General features: G+C 57.2%; 1 protein-coding gene and 1 pseudogene across 1 annotated transcript; one reads left to right on the top strand and one right to left on the bottom strand.

Annotated features, from left to right (window-relative positions):
• The first annotated feature begins 850 nt into the window (after positions 1 to 850).
• LOC132598165 (ATP synthase subunit f, mitochondrial pseudogene) lies at positions 851 to 11,032 on the top strand (annotated as a pseudogene).
• TEAD3 (TEA domain transcription factor 3) lies at positions 3,705 to 26,816 on the bottom strand. Its single transcript, XM_030870961.2, has 13 exons — positions 26,745 to 26,816; positions 16,262 to 16,520; positions 14,087 to 14,151; positions 9,813 to 9,875; positions 8,977 to 8,988; positions 7,927 to 8,064; positions 7,769 to 7,818; positions 7,122 to 7,183; positions 6,369 to 6,502; positions 6,033 to 6,206; positions 5,703 to 5,843; positions 5,472 to 5,624; positions 3,705 to 5,274 (listed from the first exon to the last, which is right to left on the bottom strand). The coding sequence occupies exons 1-13, from the start codon at positions 26,802 to 26,804 to the stop codon at positions 5,161 to 5,163; spliced, it is 1,425 nt and encodes a 474-aa protein (XP_030726821.2). The 5' UTR covers positions 26,805 to 26,816; the 3' UTR covers positions 3,705 to 5,160.
• Positions 26,817 to 26,997: the final 181 nt, after the last annotated feature.

Genomic DNA, 26,997 nt, shown 5'->3' on the forward strand with positions numbered 1-26,997 from the left:
ACTGGAAAGGTGGCTCTGGTGTGGTGGGAAATACCTGTGATTTAACCGTTGACTTTATTTTTTACAATATTTTATTTGGCTGCGCCGGGTCTTAGTTGCTGTACGGTGGATCTTTAGTTGTGGCGTGAACTCTTAGTTGTGGTATGAGGGATCTAGTTGCCTGACCAGGGATCCAAGCCGGGCCCCCTGCATTGGGAGTGTGCAGAGTCTTAGTCACTGGACCACCAGGGAAGTCCCTAACCTTTGACTTTAATCTGCCTCATTTAACTTTGGTAAATAAAGGAACTAGACCTGAAAGGCTAATCAAAGCATAAATAAAAAATGCTGCACCTTCTCAAAACAAGCTTTATCTGTATTTGAACAGTGAAGAGCACAAGGTATTCACCAAAAGATTTGTCATTTTAGCTTTCAAGTTATAACTGCAGGTAAAGTAGCTAATCTTGTGATGAGCAGAGAATTTTGGTTCTCAAGGTGGTGATAGGCCTAACTTGCTCCTTAACCACAGTTAGGAGTGATGAAATACCTAGGCTTGTTGAACAATGTTCCCAATGGGTAAGGAGGGGGAAAAGCTGGCTGTGAAACTAGTTAGGATCCAATTTTACTGAAAGGAAAAAACTTTATGCCTAGTTAAAGTGTTGGAAGCTTACATACTAATGTTGACCACATTCAAAGCTGGGAGTTTATGTGATTTAGGGGATTTTCTGAAGTTCAATGATTTTTGTAATCAGAGAAAGGCAACAGCTCAAATAAGGCAGGAAAACTTGTGATTTGATGACTAGAGGAATATAATATAAAAAGTAATTGACAAATATGGGTACATTTTTTTTTTTTTTTTTTTTTTTGCAGTACACAGGCCTCTCACTGTTGTGGCCTCTCCCATTGCGGAGTGCAGGCTCCGGACACACAGGCTTAGCTGCCATGGCTCACGGGCCCAGCCGCTCCGTGGCATGTGGGATCTTCCCAGACCGGGGCACGAACCCGTGTCCCCTGCATCGGCAGGCGGACTCTCAACCACTGCGCCACCAGGGAAGCCCAAGTATGAGTACATTTTATACCCTGTCTTTTACAAAGCTGAGTACAGCAAGAGAAAATAAAAGACGTGAGGACCATTAGGTGAAGGGAAACAAGCAGGTCTCGCTTGTTAAGGTGGGCCCCAGTGCACCTTTGGTGGCCAACCCTGAGAGCCATAATGATCACAGGGCCTGTGAGAGAAAAGCAAACCACTTCTAGAAGCCAGGAAGACAATTGTTTGCACCAATAGCTGTGCTATCAATGAGCAGCGTCACAGTGGAGCAAGGGTTTCAGGGGAGGTTCCCATGACACTGCATACAATTTCTTGGGTGGAAGAAGACCAGCCGGGTGGTTGTCTGTGGGCTGAGGCCCCCCCCTGTGCCCGAGTGAATCCCAGCTCTGCCACTCAGGAGCCGTGGGAGGCTGCTGAGCCGGCCTCTTCCAGAAAACTCATCTGAAAGTGCAACTGATGATGGTACCTACTAAAAGCATGACGGGTTTTGCACAGTGCCAGGCACTTAGTGTTCGGTTAAACAGCAGTTGTAAAATGGCAGTTAGGTATAGCTGCAGACACGTGTGCACCAGAGCGGGCACACCAGTCCCTGCTTGTCTGCCTTGGTTGGGTTTAGGACAGATTGGATGGAGGCCATCCCAAGGACATCTATCTCATTAATGGTGATAAGTGGGGAGAACAAGGTGCCTTCAGAATCAGTCACACCCTCTTGTTTGAAAAGAGCCAAGGATTGAAATCCTTAAAAATAGTTTTGGAAACTATAGGAATGTTTTAGAAATACTTGGGAACTTGAGTCCTACTGGATTATTGATTTGCATCACCTGAATTTAAAAATTAAACCCACTCCACTTTATAAATCTATGCCTTATGTGTTGGGATAGGAGTACTTAAAAACTAAGTCTATATTAAACCAATATGACTCACCACCTTCTGCTGGCCTGCCCAGAAGCTGTTTAGAGCCGTGGTGCCTGCGCTCCAGAGGCCCGTGGCACCATGATAGAGACGAAAGGAAAAAGCAGGAGGCAGAATGGGAAAGCAAAGCAAACAACGGAGAACACGTGTGGTGGCAGACTGATTCGATTCTAAATGAGGGTTGAGCTATCTTAAACCCCAGCCTCTAGGATGGTTTTAGGCTTTAGACTAAAGCTTAGTGTGCATCTGAGTTAGAATTCAGGGTTCAGATATCTGGGGAGCCCCAGTTCTCCAGCATTTGTACTAGAAGGAAATAAAGAGCCCCCATGAAACCCCAGGACTGCTCAGGCTTTGACCGTGGAATTGGCAAAATGATGGCCCACCTCCATCTTCCCTAGGGGCATCAGAAACAAGAGGGGCAGGAAAGAGAACTACCGGCCTCTTCTTTGGGCCCCTGTTTTCTTGGCCTTTTCTTGCAGCTTTCCACAGAACCCTGGTCAGGGAGAGCCACTTCCAGGAGAGAGCCCTGGGCTTTGGGCTCACAAGACCCACCTTCTTATCCTGGTTCCTTCCCTATTTTGAGACCTCAAAACTATGTAGTTATCACCCGCCCCTGTGCCCCTGTATCTGCTACATTCGTATATGAGGGTGGGGGGTGGCCAGTGAGGAGGCCAGCCATATTTCACCTACAGTATTCTAATAGAAATCACCTGCAGGCTGTTTACTCCAGGAGCATGAGGGCAACCCACGTGATGATGATTCAAGCACCCAACACATACAATCACCTATTAGTAGAGACTGGATTTTGCATCCAGCCCTAGGCATAGCACATGGTGGGTCTTTCATAAACCATTTCCATCTCCAGGAACCCCTCCCACTTGGTTGGGGCTCCAGGCACACTCCCCATCCTGCAAGCAACAGTCTTGGGTCCCTCCAGTGCAGTGGACCAAGACAAAAGGCTGCCTGATTATTTAATAGTATACCAAGTGCCTGGGCTTAAAGTCAGAAGACCAGGTTCAAATCCTGGTCTTACCACTGACAGCTGAGTGAGAAGAGCATTTAACCTCTTCTGTTTCCCCATCTGCAAAATTGGAGGTTGGACCAGAATGAGCTAGAAGATGAGATTCTAGAGTAGGGTTGCCAGATTCAGCAAATGAAAATACAGGATGCCCAGTTAAATTTGAATTTCTGATAAACCACCCATGTCCACTGAGGACACTGAGGTTTTCCCAGGCAGACAGGGGCAGGTTGGAGTCCAGCTTCCCCCGCCCCCCCGCCCCGCCCCCACCCCGGCTAGCAGCCATCCACTTCAGGAGCACTCACCTCCTTGAGGCTCTTTCCTCATGTGTGGAGTGAGGATGGGGCGGTGAGAACCAGTAGTAGCCACTGTGGACTGTGGGGATTTAACAGGGGGCCCATCTCAGTATTGAAGTCACCTGGGGCAAGTCACTTCATTTAAAGGGACAAGGCAACATAACGCTCACTTCAGTGCTCAACTCACGACAGGAGGGGTGGGAAAAAGGTTGGAGTTGGCCAAACTTTCACAAGACCCCTAAATCCTATTTTCTTTTTCTTTTTTTTGGCCGTGCTCTTCGGCTTACAGGATCTTAATTCCCCGACCAGGGATCCAGCCCGGGCCCTCGGCAGTGAAAGCGTGCAGTTCTAACCACTGGACCACCAGGGAATTTCCAAATCCTATCTATTTTGAGTGTGGCGGCGCTTGGGGCCTGCCAGCAGAGACGGAGTGGAGTGGGGTGACACACCAGGACCTGAGCCACGAGGAGTGCCCACCCGAAGCTGCCCAAACCCAGAGGTATGGCACACAACTGGTCACACGACTAACCCACAAACAAATAACTTTTAATTTTTTTTTTTAAGCAGGAGCTGGGCCTTGAGGGCCCCTGCGCCAGCCTTGCGCCACATTTACGATATAACCCATCACAGCTGGATTTAAAAAATACACAACAAATATATAATATACATTATAAAACCTAGGTTGGGTTTGGAGGTGGCCTGAGCGATATGCAAACTGTGAGGACCTTCAGGAAGCTCAGGGGTGGCCGGGCCGGGGGAGGAAGGGGCACAGTACTTCATACGAAACTCATAAATACCCACGGGCAGCGGGAGGACGGGGCTGGGGGCCGAGGAGCCTGGGTATTGAGAAGGGGCTGCCGGGGAAGGGTTAACCTTCAATCCCAGAACGGGGTGTGGGGAGCTGCTGCTCCAGGCCGGAGAGACTGAAGTGGGGAAAACAGAAGGGACGGGTGCCCCCCGAGGGTTCACCACCAGACGCAAGTCTTAGGCAAGAGAAAATGCCAAACTTTTCCGCTACCCCTTGTCCCTGGGCCAGTGGCCTGCCCAGGGGCTGGGGCTTCATCCTCCCACCTGACCCTCCAGCCTGCTTCAGGCCTGGGCCTGCCCCTGGAAGCCTTCGCCCATCGGGAGGCTGCTGGGTGGCTCGGGACTGGACCTGGGTCAGGCAGCTCTGAGGGCCGTACAGGAGTCCCCCGTGCTCTGGAAGGAGGTGGTCTGTTCAGGCCCCCAATCCAGCCGGCTGGCCCCTCAGTGCAGACCCTCCCTCCTGCCCCCGTGGCCAGCCCCCACTCCAGGGAGGTAGCATAAACCTGGGCTCTAGGGACAGGCAGCGCCGGGGGAGGACTCCAACTCCACCCACCCCTCCCACAGGTCCCTCCACTGAGATAGCGAGCCCCACGCTTGCCGTGCAGGGTCTGAGGATGGCACAAGGCACTTGGGGGCCTGCACGAGGCCTGGCACACAGCAGGCGCACAGAAAGTGTGGGCTCCTCTTTCTTCTTCTCAACTTGACCCCAACTCAACACTCCCCTTCTGGGGCCTCTGCACTCCGGTTCCCTTGGTCTCCATTCTGCCCTCACCCGCCCATCACAGTCCCGTGAGGGGCCAGCGGCCATGGGTGCCTGGGCTCAAAGGTGTCCTCCCAGTCTTTCGAGGCTGGGCAGAGCTGGGTATGGTGGTCAGCGTAACCGCCAGGCTGCCCCACCGCTGAGCTCTCCTCTCTTCTCCCTCAGTTAAAGCGCAGAACAGTGGCAGGGAGTGTGTGTGCAGGGTAGATGGGGAGGCCTCCTGGGTCCTGGGCCTGAGGCCTGGCAGGTGGATGAGTCCTCAATCCTGGACCCCTAGGGGTGCCAGGCAGGTGTGTGGAGAAGATGCTCGTCCTGGATTGTGATGGTGGGGGCGGAGGGCACCCTAGTCTTTGACGAGTTTGTAGACGTGGTGCTGGGCCCCGTGCTCGCTGGTGGAGACTTCAAAGACGAAAGCAATGACGAGCAAGGTCTCCTGGGAGTCCCGGCTCGTGACCACCTGGGGGCCGGGTAGGAAGATGCGGGAGGTCAGGTGGCACAGGGCCATGGGGCGTGCGGGCTGAGCAGAGCCTTCTCCTTTCTGGGGCTCGGTCTCCTCCTCTGAGGAATGGGTCTGGCCACCCCTGCTTCGAGGCCCCTGTGCCTGGGGTGCTCCCATGACCCCCCCGCCGCCCTCTCCCCCCGCCGCCTCCACACCTGCAGGATGGTGAAGTTCTCCAGGACGCTGTTCATCATGTACTTTTCGGGCAGGTGCTTGAGCTTGTGGATGAAGTTGATCATGTACTCGCACATGGGCGAGCGGTGGATGCGGTACACGAAGCGCCCGTTCTCCAGCCTGGCGTACTCGGTCTGCGGGAGCCGGGGTCAGGCATCGCTCGGCTGGCCCGCCCCCAGCCCCCGCCCCCCGCCCCCTGGGCCCCCACTCACCTCCACCTTCTCCACCACCTGCTTGCCAAAGGAGCACACCTTGGTGGAGACGCTGATGGTCATGCTGTCGGCCGAGCTGTACTGGGAGCTGACCCCGTAGAAGGCCCCCGGGCCCTCCTGGATGGTGCTGTTGAGGTCGGCCTGGAGGAGGGGGCGGGGCGGCCTAAGGTGCTGTCCCAGGCCCAGGGAGGCGTCCCGCCCTGGGGCTGGGGGCATACATAGCCCACACAGTGCCCACAGGGCCGGGGAGAGGGGGTCGGTAGGGTAGGCCTGGGTGCATCGCACATCTGGGGGGACCCTTGGGAGCAGAGAGGGACCAGGGCAGCTCACCCAGAACTTGACGAGGAAGAAGGCGTTAGGGGGCCCCTTTTCATAGAGCTCCTTCAGGCCACCCTTCTTCTCGGGAAACTTGTCGTAGATCTGACGCACATCCACTGCCTCCAGGGGCGGGTCTGAGAAGGCGGGATTCGTCTGGCCGATGTGCACAAACAGGTGTTTGCTGTACTGTGGGGAGGGCCCAGTACAGGGTCAGGAGAGCTCGAGAGAGTGCAGGCCCAGGGGGAGCGGGGGGCTGCAAGGGAACAGACCTGCCCTATGGCCTCCCAACCCCGTGACCCTGAGCTGTGGCCCTGGACCGCACAGACCCTGCCCCACCCCCTACGTTACCGTGTCAGGGTCGCGCTGCACCTCCATGAAGGCGGAATATTCGAGGAGCCGCAGCCGGGAGGAGGCGATGGTGCGGTCCTGCCACACAGGCACAGAGGCAGCAGCTGAGGGGAGCGGGGCCAGGGGCTCATAACCTGGGAGGACGAGACGGACCCTCGTCTGCACGGGCGCGTGTGCGGCTACACACAGAGCCGCTCCCCACCCCCGCACAGAGCCTGTGTGCGAGCTGGAGAATGGTGCCCCTTTTGGACGGGAACACAGGCTGGATTTTGACTCCCCTGCCAGGTGTCCTTGTGCAGTGCACAGCCTGCAGCACCGTGTGTGGTGGCCCTAGTAATGTACATCAGTGGATTTTCCCTCATGTCACCATTAATGTGTGTCCAAACAGAAAATATAGACAAGTGAAAAACGTAAAAATAAAAATTACCCAGAATCCTAACTCCTAACGAAAGCAAAACTCTGAAGATTTCAGTGTATTTCCCTTGAAGGAATTATATATACATACACATATCAATGTGACACCTTTGGTGGTGTGTACTTGTAGCAGAGTTGTGGAAGCAACATTGTAAAAGGTAAGGGGGCTATTCCTGGCCTGTCCCAATCCCCTACAGATGCCAGCCACTCCTCCCTCCCAGCCCGCGCGCATATACAGCGCGCGCACACACACATACAAGTCTGGCCCCAGCTCTTCTGAGCAGAGGTGCAGCTGCTGAGGGAGGGAGAGGTGGTGGCTGCCTTGTGCAGGGAACTTACTGCTGAGCGTCGGCGGCAGGGGTGGCTGGACGGGGTAGGCTGGCTGTGCAAAGGGCTTGATGCTGCAGACAGGAGCATGGGCTGGTTAGAGGGTCACCCCTTCCCCACTTTCCGCCTGGCCCAGTCACGTGGGTCTCATCTGGGATCCCACATAGGAAGCCACCAGGCCTTCCTGTGGAGGCCCAGAAATACATGCTGACCAGCTAACTCGTAAGCTTTTTGTTTTCTTCACGTCTTAACTTTATGAAGTCTGCCTGCATCTCACAACTGATGTGCACATTTAATGCAGCATTTCAAACCCACCCTGCAGAGCTGTTCATTAAAGTGAGGGCATGTCTTAGGAAGAAAGTCATCTTAGAGTTGAAGGAGCTGAGAATACTTGACTACCTGACTTGTTGAATGAAAGACTGACTCAGAGATTAACTGAGTGAAAAATAATTGTAAGATGGATGACAAGTGGTTGATGAATGAACAAACACATGAATGAACAGACAGATGCATTAGCTCTCTTAACTGGCACTCTCCAACCCTCTATTTTTGAACGAAGACTTTGCTCAGCTGCTGCTGGAACCCAGATGGGAGGGGAAGTCCAGAGTGGCTGCCAGGGGAAAGAAGAGGGTGTGGGAAGGAAATGCCACCATACTCACTCCTGAGAGGGTCCAGGCTGCTGTCCCAGGAGAGGGGGGCTGCTCCAGAACTGCAGAGATGGGAAGAAGCCCAGGGTCCCTCAGTATCCAGGACCCCAACCCCGGCCCACCCTAAAGGCACTCCTTCACCCCAGTCCCACTTCCCAGGACCCCTGTACCCGAGAGGAAGTGGAGAAGACGGCCTGGGGCAGAGGGGAGGGTGGGCTGAACTTGTTCTGTAGGACGCTGGCTGAGACAATCTGGGCAGAGGACATGGACGCCATGCTCTGGAGGGCTTTGTCCTTGGAGACCTGGTCCTGAGGAGGGGAGAAGCCTTGTGAGGCCCAGGCCAGGCCAGAGACAAGACAGGGGCTTGCCTCAGGGGCCTCCCCCCAGGCCCTGTCTCCTCCTAAGTGTACATCACCCCTCTGATCACAATCCACAATAAGAAATTATTTTACTCCATAACCCAGTATAAGCCAAAACAGTTCTCCTTATTTTGCTTATTTTGTGTGTCACGCACTCTCATATTTTCTGTTTCATCAGTGGTTCTCAAAGTATGGTCCACGGACCAGCAGCACCAGCATCACCTGGAAGCTTGTTAGAAATCAAATTCTCAGGCCCTAGCCCAGACCTACTGAATCTGAAACTCTGAGGGTGAGGCCGAGAAATCCGACTTCATAAGCCCTCCAGGTGATTCTGATGCATGCGAAAGTTTGAGAACCACTATAATCCATTTTTTCAAAGATTTATTATTTATTTATTTTTGTTTATTTTCGGCCACATCAGGTCTTTAGTTGTGGCACACAGGCTTCCCTCTAGTTGTGGCGCGCGGGTTTTCTCTTCTTTAGTTGTGGTGCATGGGCTCCAGAGCGTGTGCGCTCTGTAGTCGTGATGTGCGGGCTCCAGAGCGCGCGGGCTCTGTAATTTGTGGCACACGGGCTCTCTAGTTGAGGCGTGCGAGCTCAGTAGTTGTTGCGCGTGGGCTTAGTTGCCCCGCAGCATGTGGGATCTTAGTTCCCTGACCATGGATCGAACCCACGTCCCCTGCACTGTAAGGCAGATTCTTTACCACTGGACCACCAGGGAAGTCCCTATAATGCATTTTTTAAAAAATGCTGTTTGCAAGCCTATTACATTGATTTCACAATCCATAATTTGAAAATCCTATATTAGGTGCTCTCCCCTCCATTGCCCCCCACCCCCCGGGGAGGGGCAGTGCTACTTACCAGGTTCATGGCCTGTGGAAGAGAAGGAGAATGGATTAGAAGAGACACAGAGGAGGGCCAGATGGGATGGAGGGACATGTCATTTCATCATCCTCCTCTCAATGCCCACCTGGCTCTCAGTTCCTGAGAAGCGCAGGGAAGCTCAGAGGTAGCTGTGGACCCTCCCCCAGCCCCACTGCCACCTAGAGGGAGTGCGTGCCAGCTGGGGGTTCCCTGGAAAGGGTAGGATGAGGGCAGAGGGGCTGGAGATCCAGATGGTGGACCAAGCTGGGGCCCCTTGGGTCTGTCCACGTGTACTGCACTTTAGGCGTGGGGACTGGGGTGGGAGGCCCAGTCTGCTGGGCATTTGTGGGCAGGGAGAAGGAGATGCAGCCTACAGGGGCCTTGACCTGGGCCAGGGCCATGAACCCAAGGCTCTGAGATCCTCAGCCACAGAGCAGCCAGGATTGAGCGTCCAACAAGGAATGGCCATGCCCGCCAGTCCCCACCAGTGTCTCCTCCCTGCCCACCTGGAGTCCCCATGCAATTAGCAAGCAGCAGTTAGGAGGAAGGAGAAAAGGAAAATGGAGAAGAAGAGAGGTGGGCCTTAGTGGCCCCCAGGTGGTCTTCCTCTCCCTCGCTGTAGGGCTGGCTGTCCCCTTGGGTTCCTGCTTACTCTCCAGGGGCTCTGACCCTGTGTAGCCTGAAGTGGCAAATGGGCTTCTTCTGCTGCTTATCTTTCTGAGACCCCCCTGCTGCCCCCCATAGCTCCTCAGCCCCTTCCCTGTCCCGGGCTGGGGTCAGAGAGCAGCATCAGGCCTGGGCAGGGCCAGGCCAAGTGGCAGGGGACCCCATACCTTCAGCTTGGACTGAATCTCCCGAGATTTCCGCCTGGCTAGAACCTGCAAGTGGCTAGAGACCTGTAGAGAGAGAGAGAGAGAGAGAAAGAGAAAAAGAACAGAAAGAACAGAAGAGGCAAGAACAGAGTTTCAGCCAGAAAAGAGGCACAGTGCGGCCAGAGAGCCAGCCAAGGCAGAGGCCTGAGCCGTGCAGAGAAAGTGGTAGAGGCGCCGTGAGTGAGAGGCCGAGGAAGGGCTGGAGGCCCCAGTCAGGCGCCCAACGTACCTTGATGCCAACCTGGTACTCCCGCACCTTCTTCCGAGCTAGAACCTGTATGTGGCTGGACACCTAGGGGCCGCCCCGCGCCCAGCCAGAGAGGAAAACACAGACAGTGAGGAGGCATAGCACAGGGTAGCCACGGGCAAGGAGCATCCCAGCCCTCATCTCTGGGACCAAATGTAAGAGGGGCAACCGTGGGGCCCCTGTGGGCAGACACACCTTGGCCCTGCCAATTCTGCCCTCTTTTGGCCCTGTCTTGATCAAGGGCCTACCGTGGCTTTCAGGAGCACCATGTACAGTTGTACAGGTTGTTCACTGCATAAGCGCACCTGGCCCAGTGAGAGCTAAAATCCAGCCCAAGCTCTGCTGGCCAAGCTATGTGCCCTGGTGCACGACTGCATCTGAAGTGGAGGAAGAGAGACCCAGGAATCCAAAATGGCATCAGTCATACCACTGAAGGAAGAGAAGCTCCTGGATGTCAAAATAGGGGAGCTGCCAAGCTGGATACTGACGCAGGATTTCACCCCTAAAGGCATTGCTGGAGCATTTCAAAGAGGTTACTACCAATATTACAATAAGTATGTCAGTGTGAAGAAAGGGAGCTTCGCTGGGCTTTCTACGGTGCTGGCAGCTTACATGCTTTTCAACTACTGCTGTTCTTACAAGGAGTTCGAACACGAGTGGCCACGCAAGTACCACTGAAGAGGGCCCGGTGTGAAGGGCACACTCTGCATTCCTGACCTTTGCCCAGCAGCCCTGAATCCTTTCATATCCTAATTGAGAATTAACACCCAATAAAAGATGACTGGTAAACAACAGAGGAAGAGCATCTTTGTATTCTTCCAAAAAGGGGTGCCTTTTTCTCACTGGTGTCCTCAGAGGAGACACTTTTTTTTCTAATTGGCATCAAAGAGGCTAGCCATGGCCATAATGCTCCTGCTGGCCACCAGATTATACATCAAGCCCAAAATCCTTCACAAAAGGTCTCCCCTGTACCACTGCCTAAATCCTCCTGAGAACCCCACCAGCTTGCCGGCCTATGAAACCTGGCCTGGTCTGACTCCTGCAGCTTCCTCCCCCAGTACACATTCCTTCTCCTCGGACTAATACATGGCAGTGTACACTATCTCTATGCACACAGTATGTGCTTTTAACTGCATTTCTTCTCCAGCCCCTCCTCCCTGAAGCCTCCCTGTCCTGGCAGACCTGAGCTAGTCACGGTCTGGATGTGTGCGCCCTGGGCTTGCACAACAGACCTTGGCATTGTCGAGGATCTGGCCCTCAGCCTCAGAGAACCTAAGTGTCACTGTTTTCCCCATGAAACAAGCGTGAGGGAACAGGTGGATCCTCTAAGCTGCTTCACACTTTCATTATCAGCAATTGCTGTTGGCTTTCTTTGCAAGTTGTTTTTATCTCCATAAAGAAACAGTTTCTTTTCTTTTTAATCATGGACTAAAAGTTACTATGTACGCGATGCTAGGCAGCCCCCTGCTGCTTGGTTAGAACCTAGGCGGGTGCTTCTCATGCCATCTCATGGTGCCTAGGATTCAGACCTATGTCTGGCAAGATTCCCGATCACTTCACGTCATGCCAATAACTGACGTTTACCGAGCACAGCTACTATTGTTCCCAGCACTTTACATGTACCAACTCCTCTGACCTTTACAGCAATGCTAAGAAGTCGGTACTAATATTATTCCCAGTTTACAGATGATGAAACCAAAGCACAGAGAGGTTAAGCAACTTATCCAAGGTCACACAGATGAACCCAGGTGGCCTGACTCCACAGCCCACTTGGCCACCACCAATATACCCTTAGCCCAGAGAACTATCTCCAAATGGTCAACTCTGTGACAGCTGAAAGTCACATGGGACTTAATCCTAATGTAATATTTAGCTGCGTTTTCAATAAGGAGGCACTGTACTTGCTATTAATTGCTGTACGTAGCTGTAAAAAAAAATGAAAATGGCATTTTTTTTTCAACAGAGAGTAAAATGAAAACAACCAAAAAACCGTGCATGTCAGCGGGCTGCTCTTTGCGACACATAAAGACATGCCTTGTTCTCACAACCATAGGAAGGAACCCCCTTTAAGGAGATATCAGACATCAGAGTTCTAATACAGAATAAAGTTAGAGGAGTGCCACCCTTGCAAAATGACAAAGGCCAGAGGTTTTAAAAATCCTGAGCTTGCCGACAGCTCATTTGTAAAATGTTAACGTACAGCCAGCCTTCTCGGGATACCTGGCCAGGAGCAGGTATGATGCTGGACCCAGAATTAAGAGGCTCTGCTACCCTCCCTGGGCCTCGCTTAAAGATCCCTGGGCCCCTTCCAACTCTGACAAACAGGTTCCTATGAACATGTCTTTTGGGTGAAGCAGGACACGCTGGGACAGTGCCCTCCTCCTGTGCCTGGGATGGCTTTCTGTTTATAACTACAGTAATAATAATAGCAACAGCAGCGGCACATTCTTATACAAATACACTCTGTTCTACATATCAGCTATTGAATGGCTGAGGAACAGAGGCTGGAGATGAGGCACCCCCTCCCCGCAGGTATAGGAGCAAGGTATTTGAACCCCAGGGCTGATCAGCCAGTATTCCTCCTGTGGCCCCAGGCTCCAGGGAACTGGGCCCTTGTCCGTCCAGTTCCTCGCCGGATCCCTTGTACCGAGAACATAGCAGTAGCTCAATGATTTGCTAAGTCAATAAATGCTGTACATGAACTGGCCCAGGGAGAGTGGTTAATAAAGGCCTGAACAACGAGGGAGCATTTCTACTCCCGCATTGGGTGCATGGACCCAGAACCTTCCTTTAAGACAGTGAGGATCTCGGGGGTGGGTGCAAGGCTCAAACCCCAACCAAAGAGGGAGGTTTGGGGGGCTGAGGGCCAGAGCTGGCCTCGGTTCTCCAGGTCCCTGCTTAGAGCCTGCCTCTCTCCCGCCACCCAATCATCTCCCAAATCACCAGTTTCTTCCGTCCCTACCACCACTACCCTCACCATTGCCGCTGCCCAGGCCACCGCTGCTGACCTAGGTCCCTGCCTTGGCCTGGTCCTCTCTATCCACTGCCTTGGGTGTTCCGGAGACAAGATGCCTTGACAGCTGCCACGCGCCACACCCTGATCTATTCCCTTCCAAGGCCCCCAGTTGCCCCCAGGAAAACCTGTCCCTCTGGCCTCCAGCTCAATCTCTCACAGCCCTCGGCTTTTCCCACCCCTCCCTCCACACACCACACTGCTAACGGAAGGCTCTTTCCTGCCCAGTGGGTTGAATCCTGGATCCACCACCTACCCGCAGAGTGACCTTAGGAAGTTACTTAACTTCCCTGTGCCTCGGTTTCCTCACCTGTAAAATGGAGATAATTACTGTACCTACTTCATAAGGTTGCTATGAGGACTAAATAAATTAATACAAAGTCAGCTCTGAATGGGCTTACAATTACTATTTGTATAGCCAACTTCCTCAGCCTGGAAGAATCCTCTCCCTTTTTCCTGCCTGGCTAAATCCTCTTCCTTCTTAAAAATACATCTTGAGTGTCATCTCCTCCAGGAAGCCTTCCTAGCCCTCCCCCCTCCCTTCCCCTCCCTGGTCCGGGTTCAATGCTTGTCTGACAGTACATGCTCCGATCTCAGCCATGCTGCCCTGCTCTGCCCTCACCTGTCCAACTGCCTGTCTCCCTGACTGGTCAGCGAGCCACTCAGGGCAGTGACATGCAGCTGCCACAGTTGCCCACTGGGGTGTATCTGTGGTCGCTGGATCACAGGTCTGGGACGGGGGTCAGAAAGGACAGTGGGGACTTCCCTGGCGGTGCAGTGGTGAAGACTCCTCGCTCCCAATGCAGGTGGCATGGGTTCAAGCCCCGGTCAGGGAGCTAGGGGAGTGGGTTGGGCAAGGGGGCAGCTCTGAGGAGGCAGGCAGGGCAATGGGACAGCTCGGCCTGGGAGGGACTGACAGAGGCAGGGGAGAGAGTGTGTGCGGGCAGAGGGGTCGCAGCATAAATTATCTTTTACCTGTTTTCTTGTCCGAGTCTTTCCCGTCCTCAATTTAATATACCGTGCGATCAACTCATTTCGGCCTAGATTGGGGTGAGAGGAAAAAATGGGGAGTGGTCAAAGGGGACCCCTGGTGGCTGGAGACCCCCCCACCAGCTGGAAATACACCAGGCCCCTCCCACACATGCTGCTCTTGTTTTCTCTCCCCACTCTCTTCGCTCCACCCCACCTAAGGGGCACAAGCGGGGTGGGTGAAGGATGGTGGGGAAGTCCCAGAGCTCCCCCCACCGCCTCCAGGACCTGGGGGGCTGCTGTTGGGGGAGGGGCAGCAGAGCAGGAGGTGGAACAATGTCAGGCGGCTTGACAGGTTTCCCTGCGAGACAGACAGGGGCAGGTGTGGCCGAAGGGCTGCAGGACAGCTGGGCCCCTCACTCCCAGCCGCCCGCAGTGCTTCCTTCCTCTCCGTGCTGTCACCAGCTCCAAACCTCCGAGGGTAAGGGCTCGTGTGTGTGTGTGTGTGTGTGTGTGTGTGTGTGTGTGTGTGTGTGTGTGTGTGTGTGTGTGTGTGTGTGTGTGTGTGAGAGAGAGAGAGAGAGAGAGAGAGAGAGAGCGCGCGCGCGAGAAAAAGAGAGAGAGAGAGAGAGAGATGTCTGGGCATGCATACCTGTGTGTGTCTGTAAGAACTCTGGCCTGGGTTCCTGTCCTAGCTGTCCTTGCCACCAGGAGACCCTGGACAAGTCCCTGCCCTTCTCTGGTGAAACGGGCAGGAAGGACCAGATGGTCTCCAACACGTCTCCTACACTGACAGCCTGGGTCAAGATGTGTCACTGAGCATGTCACTGTGTCCTTGAACCTGTCACCCCCATGTCACTGGTTACCAGTGTCTGTCCCTCCCTGTGAGAGAGTGCAGCCCATCAAACTTGGGGTGGGGGGCTCTGCTCAGCACCAGGGACCCTCTGGGGGCCCAGAGGCTGGCCGGCATCCAGGGGGCTTGGCCCTTTAAAGGGGGTGCTTGGGACGCACAGTGAAGCATGTGTTAGCATCCTCAGCGTGTAGGCTTCTTACCCCCAAATTCAGGCCCCCTGCCCCCCAACCCCATAGCCTCCCCAGAAGGACCGCATTCTCCAGATTCCTCTTCCATGACGGAACTGGCCCCACAGCTCCTCCCTTCCTGCCTGCCCCTCTCCACCCCACTCCCTCCGCCCTGTCTAAAAATACCCTGTGGGGCTGCCCCAGCCGTCTGGGAGGGAGCAGTGGGGGCAGGCGGCCCCTGCCCTATGGAAGGCGCCCTGGAACATCTGCCTGCCCCGTGAGTGGGGCTCTGGGGCTGGGAGTGGGCGTGGCACGGTTGTGGGGCAGGGGACACGGGGCAGCCCAGCCGGTGCTGGACACTGGGAGGGGACAGGCTGAGGGCCTGCCTCACCCAGCCATAGGCTGTCGGGGCGGGTTGGAGGGAGCTGGCAAGGAGTCAGGCCCCAAAGGGTTGAGTTATCCCAAAAATGCAGCCCTGGGAGAGCCCTCTCAGGGCTGGACCAGGGTGGATGCTCCCTTCTGGAGGCAGGAGGCGGGCAAGGTGGCAAAGAGAGGGGCCAGGAGAGCAGCAGACTTGGGAGGGGGTGTGAGGAGTGAGGGAGTCCCCTTGTCTCTCCAGCGCCCTTCCCCACGCAAGCCCTGTCACACTGTGGGCCTCCCCGCAGTGTGAAGCAGCCCCCTCTCCACGCCTCCTGTTCTCTGGAGGGAACTCGCCAGTGGGAAACACTGTTCTCTGCTGGGATCCCACCCCAGGTCTCACCCCTCGGGCTCCCCCACGTCCTCCCAGGAGAGGGACCCTCTCCTGGGCCCAGCCTGGAACACACCGGATTGACCCAGTTTCCCGGGCCCACTGAGTCACCCCGAAACCTCCAGCCTGGCCGGGGCGAGGAGAGGAGGGGCAGTCGGGGGTGGGCTGGGGGGGCGGGGGTGGGGTGGCGTGTGGGCTGCGCTCAGGTGGAGGGGGCAAACCTGGCCTGTTTATGAGGAGGATCCAGACACACAGGCTTGCACGCCCAGACCCGCCCGCCCTCAGAGGGCTGGCGGCCTCCGGGACTTTGCCAAACCGGTTGGGTGAGGGGGCAGAGAGCAGAGGGAGGGGTGAGGAGGGCTGGACCGCCTCCCCAAGTCCAGTCCAGGGTCCCTGTGCCTCCCCACACGCACCGTACATCTTGCCCTCGTCCGACAGGATGATCTTGCGACGGCCGCAGGGTGGGTAGATGGCCAGGGCCTCCTGGAAGCTCTGCTCGATGTCCGGGCTCCACACGCCCTCCGCATCGTTGTCCAGCCCCTTGTCCAGGCCCTCGGGCCCATCCTCCCGGGCCTCCCCGGGGCTGCTGCTGGCATTCCAGCTGTTGGACGCTATTGTGCTGGTTGCTCTGGGCTCTGGGCTCTGGGCCTGAGCCCACTGGGCAGCCTGAGCCTGGGGGGCAGACGCAGAGGGGTTAGGGCAGGGTCCTCCCAGACCACAGCAATCTCCACCCCTGGGGCAGGTGCTCCAGGGTTGGGTGGAGGCAACCAGAGGTTATGTTTAGTCAGTGCTGTGTGACCTTGGATGAGTTACTTCACCTCTCTGAGCCTCAGTCCTGTAAAACGAAGGAAAGGTCTCCTTTGAGGTTGTGAGGGTTAAAATGAAATGAGATCAGACAAAGTGCCAACCATGATGCCTGGTGGTGATCAACAGTAACAATGCCTTATACCTACACAGTACTTTTGTGGGGAAAAAGTACTTTCATATTTATTCAATCCTCAAAACTAAGGCAGGGAGGGCAAGGAGTGATGCCCATTATTCAGATGAGGCAAACAGGCTCACAAGGCCATGCAGCTGCCAAAGGCACCATGATGGGCAGAGAGAAGGACCACGAGGGGCAGGGCCCAGGGCTTCTACGGCTCTCAGAGGGGCTCCTTGGCTCTCGCTCTGCCAGCTCCTCCTCCTTGTCATCTGGATCCCCAACCAGGGACCCCCACCCCTCATTCTCCCCCCCAGCATCAGTGCAATCCTGCCAAGGACCCGCTGTGGTCTGAGGAGGGTCCCAGACCCAGGAAGGGTACAGTTTTGCCTTCCCCAAAAGATTACTCATGAGAACCCTGCCAAGGAACCTAAACGCAGGGCAGGAACTGCCCCAGGAATCATGAGACGGGAGCGACACTGGCTGGTAAGGGAGCAGCTGAGAAGGTGCCTGGCCGACAGCCTTGCTCAACCCCACCCACTCCTCCATCCCACTTCCTGTTCCTGCACCTCCCGGCCCCACAGCAGCCCATAAACCACCCACATGCTGGCCCCTGCCCTGGCCCACATCGTGGATGGGCCAGGGCTCTGTAAACTCTGAGTTCCCTGCACACTCCAGGCTGGGTTATTAAAGCAGATCACACCCAGACAGTCCCCCAACACACACAGCTCTAAGGCTCACCCCCCGGCTCCCTTCAGCCTCAGAACCACATGTCCAAGGTGTATCAGGGTCCTGGGAGCCCCAGAGCCCCAGATGGCTAGACCCCAGGACTTTGCTCTGGGCTGTAGGGAAAGGGGGGCGCAGGGTGGAGAGTGGGAGACCCCATCAGAAGCTGGGGAAGAGACTTCTTTCCCCTCAAACAAGAATTCCAGGTCTTGTCAAGTGGGTGGGGATTTTCCCTGTGGGGGCCACCTCTTTGCTTTGGAAGGCTTGAAGGCAGTTGCTAGTGGCATGGGATGGGGAGGGCCTGGGGGCCTGAATGTCAGATGGATATAGAGTTTACATTTAACTCTACTACGAATGACAGCACCTGCATACGGCAGGCCCTAGTCTGGGACTTTATACACATTGACTCATTTAATCCTCACAATCACCTATGAGGTAGATACTATTATTGCTTCTACTTTACAGATGAGGAAACCAAAGAACAGAGGGGTTAAGCAATTTGCCCAAGGACACACAGCTGGTAAGTGCTAGAGCTGGGTTCTGAACACAGGCAATCTAGCTTCAGTCTCTTAACCAAGGTAAGAAGCCCCACCATCTGCAGAGGGAAAGGAGGCCCAGCATGGGTTGTCATGGGTTGTCATGGCAACCACCTGAGAATGCCCAGTGGGGTCCAGACCACAGGGTCCCCCCCAGCACAGGTGGCTGGAGCAACTTCAAGGACCCCCAGACCGCTGTAACCCTTCCTGTGAGGCCTCCAAGACCACCACACCAGAGGGCAGCCAGGGAGAGAGGAAGCCATGCTCCTGACGGGTCAGAGGGGCCACACCCCTCTGCTCACTCCCGCAAGCTGTATTCTCATCCCCATCCCCTCCTCAACCCCTTGAAGGCAAGTTCTTGTAATAAGAGTGGGGGGGAGGGGTGGGATGCCGGGGGACACAGCGGCGCCTATACTGAGCTAGCTGGGAGGCAAGCCACCGCCCCACCCCAGTGCCCCAAGTCTGACAGTGCCACAGGCGGCGTTAGAGGGGAGGCAGAAGAGGGACTACAATGAGCTAAGACCCCTCCCAACAGAGTCCTCAATCCATTTCCCCCCAAATCTTTTCCTGAGGCCTCCCTCAGAGCAGCAGGGGCCTGGCGCATGGGGGGCCCTGGCAGCCCCAGACTTTTCAAAGCAACTTTCTTGCCTCCCCCAAGTCTGTGCCCGCCTCCCCTCATCCAGGGAGTGGCCCCCCCTTCTCGGGGTGATGTCAGCCCCGCCCCGCCCCCCGCAGGAGCACTGTGGCCAAATATGGCGAACACAGCAGTGCTTGGGAGCTGGGACAGGCTGGGGGGGCGGGGCGGCGGCCCCTGGCTGGGACTGCTGGCAGCTGGTGAGGGGGAGGGGAGCCCAGGGGGCAGCCACAAGGACAAGTCAAGGAGAGAAGCAGGACCACCGTCCCTTCCGCTGGCTCACAGGCACATGCTAGACTCACTTTCCAGGAACACCCCTGCGGGGAGAGGCACCCACACAGGGGTCCGCAGGTGACCCCCACCCCACAGAGCAATGCACTGGAGCACGTGTGTGCAGTACGCTGCATGGGTGCGCGAGCGGACACCCCAATAAGAATGTTTGTACCCCCAGACCGAGGCATACCCGTGGGCAATGGCAGGCGGGCAGCTGAGCCCCGCTGGGGGCTGAACTGGGGTCTCTGTCCTACCGCATCACTCAGGAGCAGGTCAGTGCAAGGAGTCTGCACTGGCTGCTCTGGCTTTCCCAGAGTTACTGCTGTGGGATGAGGACAGAGGTGAGAGCAGGCCACCCTCCTCTCCTTAGACCCCAAACCACTGGGACTCAGGCTGGGGGCAGGGAGGAGGCTATGGGTTCCTCAGCCAGCTGCAGGGCTGGACTGAGGCCAATGTGGGACTCAGGCATGGTGGAGGGGGCTGCCTGGGGTCAGAGGGCAGGCCCCAGGGGAAGGCAGCCCCAGCCCAGCATTGGGTCTTATCTGCCCTTTACAGAGTGGGGTTGACAGGGGTGGCAGCCCCCCAGCTGCTCGTTGACACTGTCCCAGGTGTCTAGAACCTCTGCGTTGCTGGGCTGCACCACCAGGAGGGGTGGGAGAAGGGGGAGAAAGACCCAAGTGAGAGGCAAAGAGGGTGGAGCTTGGGATAGACAGGAGAGGAAGGGGGACACAGTGTGGGCAAGTCTGGGGGTGGGTGAAGAGAGCAGGAGACAGACAAGAAAACAGACAAAAGAGACGGGACAGTCACAGAGTGAGAGACAAAATAAAGAGACCTAGAGAGGGGATCTTGGAGTGAGACCCAGAGGGAGAGACAGAGATCCAGAGAGAGACAGACATACGGAACAGGTAGAGTGCTGGAGAGAGTGAGAACCACAGACATTGGGGGGAGTGAGGAGAGAGTGAGGGAGAGAGTCACTATGACCAACAGAGACAGAAAGACAGAGACCAAGATGGAGGAGATGGAGACACACAGATGAAGGGGGTAAATCACTAAACTCAGACACAGTCAGGCAGTGAGGGAGGGGAAAACCAGATGGTGGTGAGAGAGAAAAAGAAAGAGAGCGAGCGAGCGAGCGAGCCAAGGACAGAAAGACTCAGAGGCTGCGGCAGACCTCGGGGGAAGGAGTGACCAGGGGAGCCACTGCTGGGGGCTGGGGGCTGGTTTCAGCCACAACAGGGCCACATGCAGGACATCCCCACTCCTGGCCCATCTGCTCCCCAGCCCTCCTCTCGGACCACCTCCCATCTCCCTGGTATTGCACAGCCCAAGGACCTCCTGTGTTCTCGCTCTAACTTTACCCTCAATCTGACCAGCACACACCCGCTTCCCCTCTCCCAGGGCCTTCTGAGATCAGAAGGTGCCTCTGGGTGGTGGCCGGGTAGGAGATAGGAGGCTGGGTGAGCAGGCCTCAGGGCCCTGAGGGAGATAAGGGGCACCTTGCTGCCCACTCCCCACCCTGGGGCCAGACCTGCTGGAATAACTGGCTGGACAGCTCCAGGGGTGGAGGCCAGCGCAGGGGCTGCTGCAGAGGCCCTAGGTCCTCACCCCCCAAGGCCCCCGCAGCCTCCAGACCACCCAGCCCTCTACCGCCTTTCAAGTAGGGGGAGGGATGGGCTTGAAACCTGGGCTCCCCCAGAGCTTCTGCCTGGTGGGGGATGCAGAAAAGGCAAGTCCAGGCAGGTGTCTGCACCCGGCGCCCCTCCCCCGGCACCAGCCCCGCGGGGAGGTCGGACTGAGCCCGGTGACTGTGCTGCGTCTAGCGGGCAGCAGTTGTCCACTCTTGCAGGACTTCAGCCCTCAGAGTGCTCTCACTTTGAGTGAGAACATCACTCAAAGTGTGGGAAGATTAGTGAAACCAGCAGTTTCATCCGGAATGCCCTGCCCCCAAACCTGGGCTGGGCTGGCCAGCCAGGGGGGCGAGGATGGGGCAGGCGGTAGATGAGGGCTAAGGGAGCCTCCCCGCCTCCTCCGCTTTTCCCTCCTTCCTCCCCACCCACCCCCACAGCGGGCCAGCTGTTCTCCAGCTGCCAGAGGCTCCCACCCTAGAACTGGCCGTGCTCTGGTTGGGATGGGAGAGCAGGGCAGGCGGGATGGGGATGGTGTCTGCCTCCCCCACCTGCAGGCCAAGGACCCCTGAGGGACCCTGCCAAGTGACCACACCCTGCCAGGCTGGAGATGGAGTACCCTCCTCCCTGGAGCAGGGTCGAGATTTTTACAGGAGGAAGCAATTTGCAGAACCCACTAGGAGGGAGGTGAAGGGGGGCTTCCCAGCCCTCCCCAGCTTACTAATGTGCTTCCAATTTGGGAATCCAGTCTCTGTACCCACCCACCCCCTCTCCTAGGGCGCGGGCTCCTCGGGGAGCAGATGGGGCAGGGTAGCCCCCCAGGCTTCCCTCTCCAAGGCTCATCCTCACTGTCACCCCTGCTTCCAGCAGTGTAGGAGGGAGGGAGGGAGGGAGGGAGGGAAGAGACTCAGAGCCCTCAAACCTCTTGCAGGAAGAAGGGGCCCACTTCCCACACCTCCCTTCACCCCCACTCTGAGACTGTCCTGTCTCATCTCATCCCACTCCAGGAAGGCCAGGGATCCAAGCTGGAGGGGGCGGGGATGCAGCCAAGGGGTGAAACTGGGTTTCACAGCTCTCAGTGAACATGTCAGAGGGCCCCTTGGACTCTGGATCACCCACTGAGCTGCCACTAGTCCCTCAGTCAGTTGTCCCCTCAGGAAGGTCACAATGTCAATGTCGTCTATAAACACACAGGCTTTCCCTGGGCGTCTCCTCTCTATCAAACGCACACACTCCTCTTCACAGCTACTGTCCTGCACATTCACTGTTACCTGCATCTCCCTTATTTCTTTTTCTTAACTTCTTTTATTGTGATAAAACATACGTAATAAAAAATGTACCATTTTAATCGTTTTTAAGTGCACACTTCAGCGGCATTAAGTACATTCTTTCTTTCTTTCTTGTATTTTTTTTGGCCATGTTGACAGCACGTGGGATCTTAGTTCCCCGACCAGGGATCAAACCCGTGCCCCCTGCACTGGAAATGCGGAATCTTAACTGCTGGACCACCAGGGAAGTCCCATTCTTCCTTTGTTTTCAACAGTTTTCTTTCTGTGGTCCTCCACGTAGACACCACATGCATTGGGGTCACAGTCCCCCAAATTCATCATACATGGCATCCCACGCCATATATGCCACAGTCCTGAAGGATGTCACCCCCACTCCCCCACAGTCGCAAATCATCTCAGATGTGACCACCCACAGAGTCGGTCTCAGTCACACCCCACAAACAGCACCGTCCCTCCATGTGCGGAGTTTCTTTCTCGTGCTCAGTCTCACCCACACGCCTGATTTCACACTCAGCTGTTGCCACAGCTTCTCAGCACACGCCTGCTGCACTGGGTATAGTCCGCCGTGTCACAACGGTTTCCCCCTTACACACACATGTACACCATGTTGTGACAACTTTTCTCATACGTGGTGTCATATATAGTCATACACAGACCATCAGAGTTTCTACAAACCCAAGGTCATCTCATTTGCTGTTCACACTGCACCATACATAGGCATGCAACAGCAACATACGTCACACAGAGTGTCACTCATTCTGCTTCCGACACACACAGCATCACACAATCGCAGTGTCCCTCACACACCTGGGGCATCGGAATCCCATCCAGACACGAGTGTGAGCTCACACCGCTAGTCAAGCAGACGGTGTCTTTCATAAATGTACCCCATGTGATGGCCCCTCACACACATAGGTCCCCCATACAGCCACACACACACACACACACACACACACGCAGCGTCAGCCACACACTAAGAACATCATTCATAGTTTCCCTCCTGTACCTGCAGTGTCAGTCACACAGAGAATATCATAGCTTCTCTCACACGTGAATGTTACCAAGTCACAATATTGCATACAGTTGCTCTCACATGCAGTCACACACACAAACTGGTTTTACCCAGTTCCCCCCACCTGCATCCACCCCCCCAGCATCACCCACACAGAGTGTCCCACTCGGCTTCTCTCTCACACACATCCAGCGGCACACACAGTGGCACTCTCGTTTCCCTCTATCACTTCCTGTCCTGTCGGGCCTGGCAGGGAGCACAGGAAGCAATCAGCACTCTAGGAAACCTCAGGGGCCGAGGCTTTGGGATTTGTAGAGCGACAGAATTCTCTGGCTCCTGCCCCCAGTCCCCTGTGGGACCCTGAGCGGACCCGCAGAGCCCGCTCCCCGCCAGAGTCCTCCCTGGAGGGGCAGGGCCTCTCCTGCAGACCACCCTAGGCTGGCACACCAGAGGGGAGGGGAGGGCAGGGCGAGGCCACGGGGGACAGGGCCTCCACCCCAGCTCTGAGCAGAGGAGCTCCTGCCATGGCCCCAGGGCGGCCCCAGAGGGAGACCTGGACCCTCAAGGCCACCCCTCAGACCCCACAGCTCCTGCAGTGCCCACGTGGGAAGCAGAGACTGCGACCTCCTGGCCACCTCCACAGAAAGCTGCAGCACTGGGAGCCCTCTTGGCTCCCTGGAGCCTGGCACCACCAGCTCCCTCCCCCACTGTCCTCCCTGTCAGCTGGCCCCTAGGCACCTCTCCCTTCCTGAGCGAGGAGGTGGACAGGGCTGGGAGCTTTCACTCTCTTCCAACTTCCACCCTGAGCCCCTAGAGGCGTCTGGGAGAGGGGTCGGCCATCCAGGAGGCCTCTGAACACCATTTACCCTGCCCCGCCTTGCCAGACCCCACTGCCACCTCTCAGGGCAGTTCCCTGGACTCCACCGGCCTCCCTCTCCCCTGACACCTGCTGTCTGTAACCTTTTCAGCCACTCTCACCTGCTTAGCTGCCCTCAGTCACCCCCTGGTTAGCCCTCACCTTCTTCTTAGACCACTGGGTCACCCACTCACCTCTCCAGGCCCCACCAGGTTCAGGTTCCACGATGGGAAGAGAGGGAAGGCTGATTGATTAGGAGACAGAGACTCCGAGAGAAGCTCAGAGAAAAGGGACCTGAGAAGTCATGGATTCCAAACAGGGAAACTGAGGCCCACCAGGATGACACAACTGGTTAAAGGCCCAGCTGGGGCCAGATCTCTTAATTTCTTGACCTCCTCTGTTTGAGAGGTCTCCTTCTTGTTTTAATATTTACCCAACTGTCAGAATGTACCAAGGTGAGGGTGGGAGCAGGGCCCAACACACACACACACACACAGGGTAGGAGCAGGGCTCAGGACACACACACACACACACACACACACCCCTGTCACACACACACACCCCTGTCTCTCACACACACACACACACACACACACACACACCCCTGTCACACACACACCCCTGTCTCTCTCTCTCTCTCTCTCTCTCTCACACACACACACACACACACACACACACACACACCTGTCCTGCCAATCACTGACCATCCTACTCAGCCATTCCCTTGCTCAAATGCGCTAATTAGCATTAATTATTGTTCCTCCCTGGGGGGATGGTGGTGGGGGAAGGCCCACAAGGTTGAGACTCCCATTGGATCCCAGCCTCTCTCTGAGGAGGGGGCATCCAGGGCCACTGAAGTCACTGTCACCATATAGCCTAGTCCTAGAAAATACATCTGTTTATCTCCTAGGGATCTAGAAAGACCACAGAACGTGGTTCTGTGGTGGCATCGCTTGGGGGAGGTCTTGGAAAAGGAGCTACAAGAATCTGGAAGGGAGGAATACCTAATTCCCCCAAATCTCTAACTTTTGGCAACTTTAGATTTCCCTCCTTACCCCAGGCTGCCCCCAGCATTCTGGCCAAGGAGGCGCCCTGGCCCCCTGCACTGGGGTGGAACATGTGGACACAGAATCAGCTGCAGGAGGCCGGATATACAGAGGCGCCGTGGGCTCGCACCAGCCCCTCTGAGCTGTGTCCAGCCCCCATCCCCAACCCCTGCTCTCCTGGGCTACAAGTCCAGGCCTGACCTGGTTCTGCCTCTACCTGGAGCGAGTAAAGACACAGAAGGAGGTGCCCCCTGAGAAGCCCTACACCAGCGCCTCATTCCCCCTTGTTCAGAAAGAATCTCTCAGCCCTGGATCAGGGCCCCTCTCCTGGAAAGGTGACACAGTGGGGTCTCCATGACACTGCCGTGCGGCCTGGCTAAGCTGGAAACCAGACGCAGACAGGCACTCCCGGCCTTCCTTCCCCAGGCAGGAGTAAAGGGCATGACAGACAATAGTGGGGGTGGTGTTGGGGGGTTAGGGTTAGAGGAGACAAGCGGCCTTCAAACCCTCTAAAGTCTAAACAAGGGCTCTGAGGAAGCGTGGCGAAGAGAAGGCCCCAAATCCAGCCCCCTTTAGAGCCAGGCTCACAGAGCTCAGGGCTGGAACTCCGAAAACTCCACCCCGACGCAGGCGGCAGACTGGAGGGAACTTAAGCTCCTGCCCCTCAGGGGGCACACGCCCGGGGCGCGCAGCTTTGCTGCCGGACACCCTCCACGATCCGGCACGGCTGCGGGCACCGCGCGCAGGAGCCGGCCTGGGCGCCGGGAGGCCGGGCCCGAGGCCTGCGTGGAGCTGGGGCCCAGCGGACTCCGAGAGAGCGCCAGCTGGGAGTCCAAAGGGCGGCGGGGCCCGGGACTGGGAGCTCCCCGGTGGCAGGCCCCCCAGACCGTGCGGGCCCCCAGACCCCGACCTCGACACCCCAAAGGCGGACGTTGGGCCAGGCGATGGCACCGGAGCCAAGCTCCCGTCTCCCCGACCTCCCCCGAACAACTCGTCCGGGTCGCGGGGGGGTGGGATGGGGGTGGGGTGGGAGGGGTGGGCGGGGCTTCCCGGAGGGCTTCCCCCCCTTTCCTCTAAACTTCCCGGCACCCAGATCCGGGGCTCCGGCTCAGGCTGGACAATAGCTCTGGGAACCAGCCCCACTCGAGTGCCCCCCCAGCCCAGAACCAACCAACCAAACCACCTCTCCCAGCAGGGCCTCCTCCCGGCGTCCGCCCGGCTTACCTGGTCCGATCTCGCGGGGGCGCTCCGGCCGGGCGGCTCCGCCGGGCCCGAGGGAGCGAAGAGGGGGGCCGGGGAAGGGGGGTCTTGGGGAGGGGGCTGACCGGAATGTGCGGAATGAGCCGGGCTGGAGCGGGAGGCGCCGGGCGCGGAGGAGGGAGCGAGCGGGACGGAAAGTTTGTGTTGAGGAGCCGGGACTGGGGGTGGGGGCTGCGGGGAAGGAGGGGGCGGGGCGCGCAGGGGGGCGGGCACCAGCCTGGAGGGGCGGGGCCGCGCAGGGCCGCCCCCGACCGCGCTTGGGCTGCCCACCCTGACGCTTCGGGACCCCAGGCGACCCCCGGCCTCTCCGCGCCTGGGCGCCCCGTTCCTCGCCTGCCGGAGCGGCGCTCTTAACCTCCCTTGCCCTACCCTACCTCCCCAGTCCCCCGCCGGAATTTGGGGCTCCGGCCTGGGCGGGGCCGAGGGCGGAGCTCCCACCTCGGGGGCAGGACTCCCGTCGGTGCAGGGGCCCGGGTGCCGCGTCACTAGGAGCCCGGCGGAGCCGGGGCGCACGGTCTTCGGGTCTCCCTACCCCCTACCCGAGTCCCGAACGGCCGAGGCGGAGCGCCTTCTCCCGACTGAGGGCCCGCCCCCTTACTCCTCGGGCCCCAGACCCGGCCCCGCCCTGGAGGCTGCGCCCGCCCTGCCCGAACCCGGTTTGTCTGGTTCTCCCCGAGAGGCTTGTTTCTCGAATTTCTCCCTTTCCCCCTCTTCCCGGACCTCCGGGGCCCTCCCTCTCGGCCCGGCTCCCCGGGGCCCCCGCGGGGGGCGTCTCGACATCGCGAGCCAGCCGAGTTTCGGTAGGACCCACGATGGGCGCGTGGGAGGGGACGCGGGAGCGCCCGGGGCCTGAGCGGGGTGGGGGGTGGGGAAGGGAGGCCTCCAGCCCGCCCTCCGGACCTCTCCCGCGCTCCGGACCCCTCCCGCCGCCTTTTTCTCCGCACGCGCTGAAGAACCACTGCTCCTCTTGGCC

This window comes from Globicephala melas, chromosome 11, assembly GCF_963455315.2.
Source record: "Globicephala melas chromosome 11, mGloMel1.2, whole genome shotgun sequence".
Lineage (NCBI taxonomy): Eukaryota > Metazoa > Chordata > Mammalia > Artiodactyla > Delphinidae > Globicephala > Globicephala melas.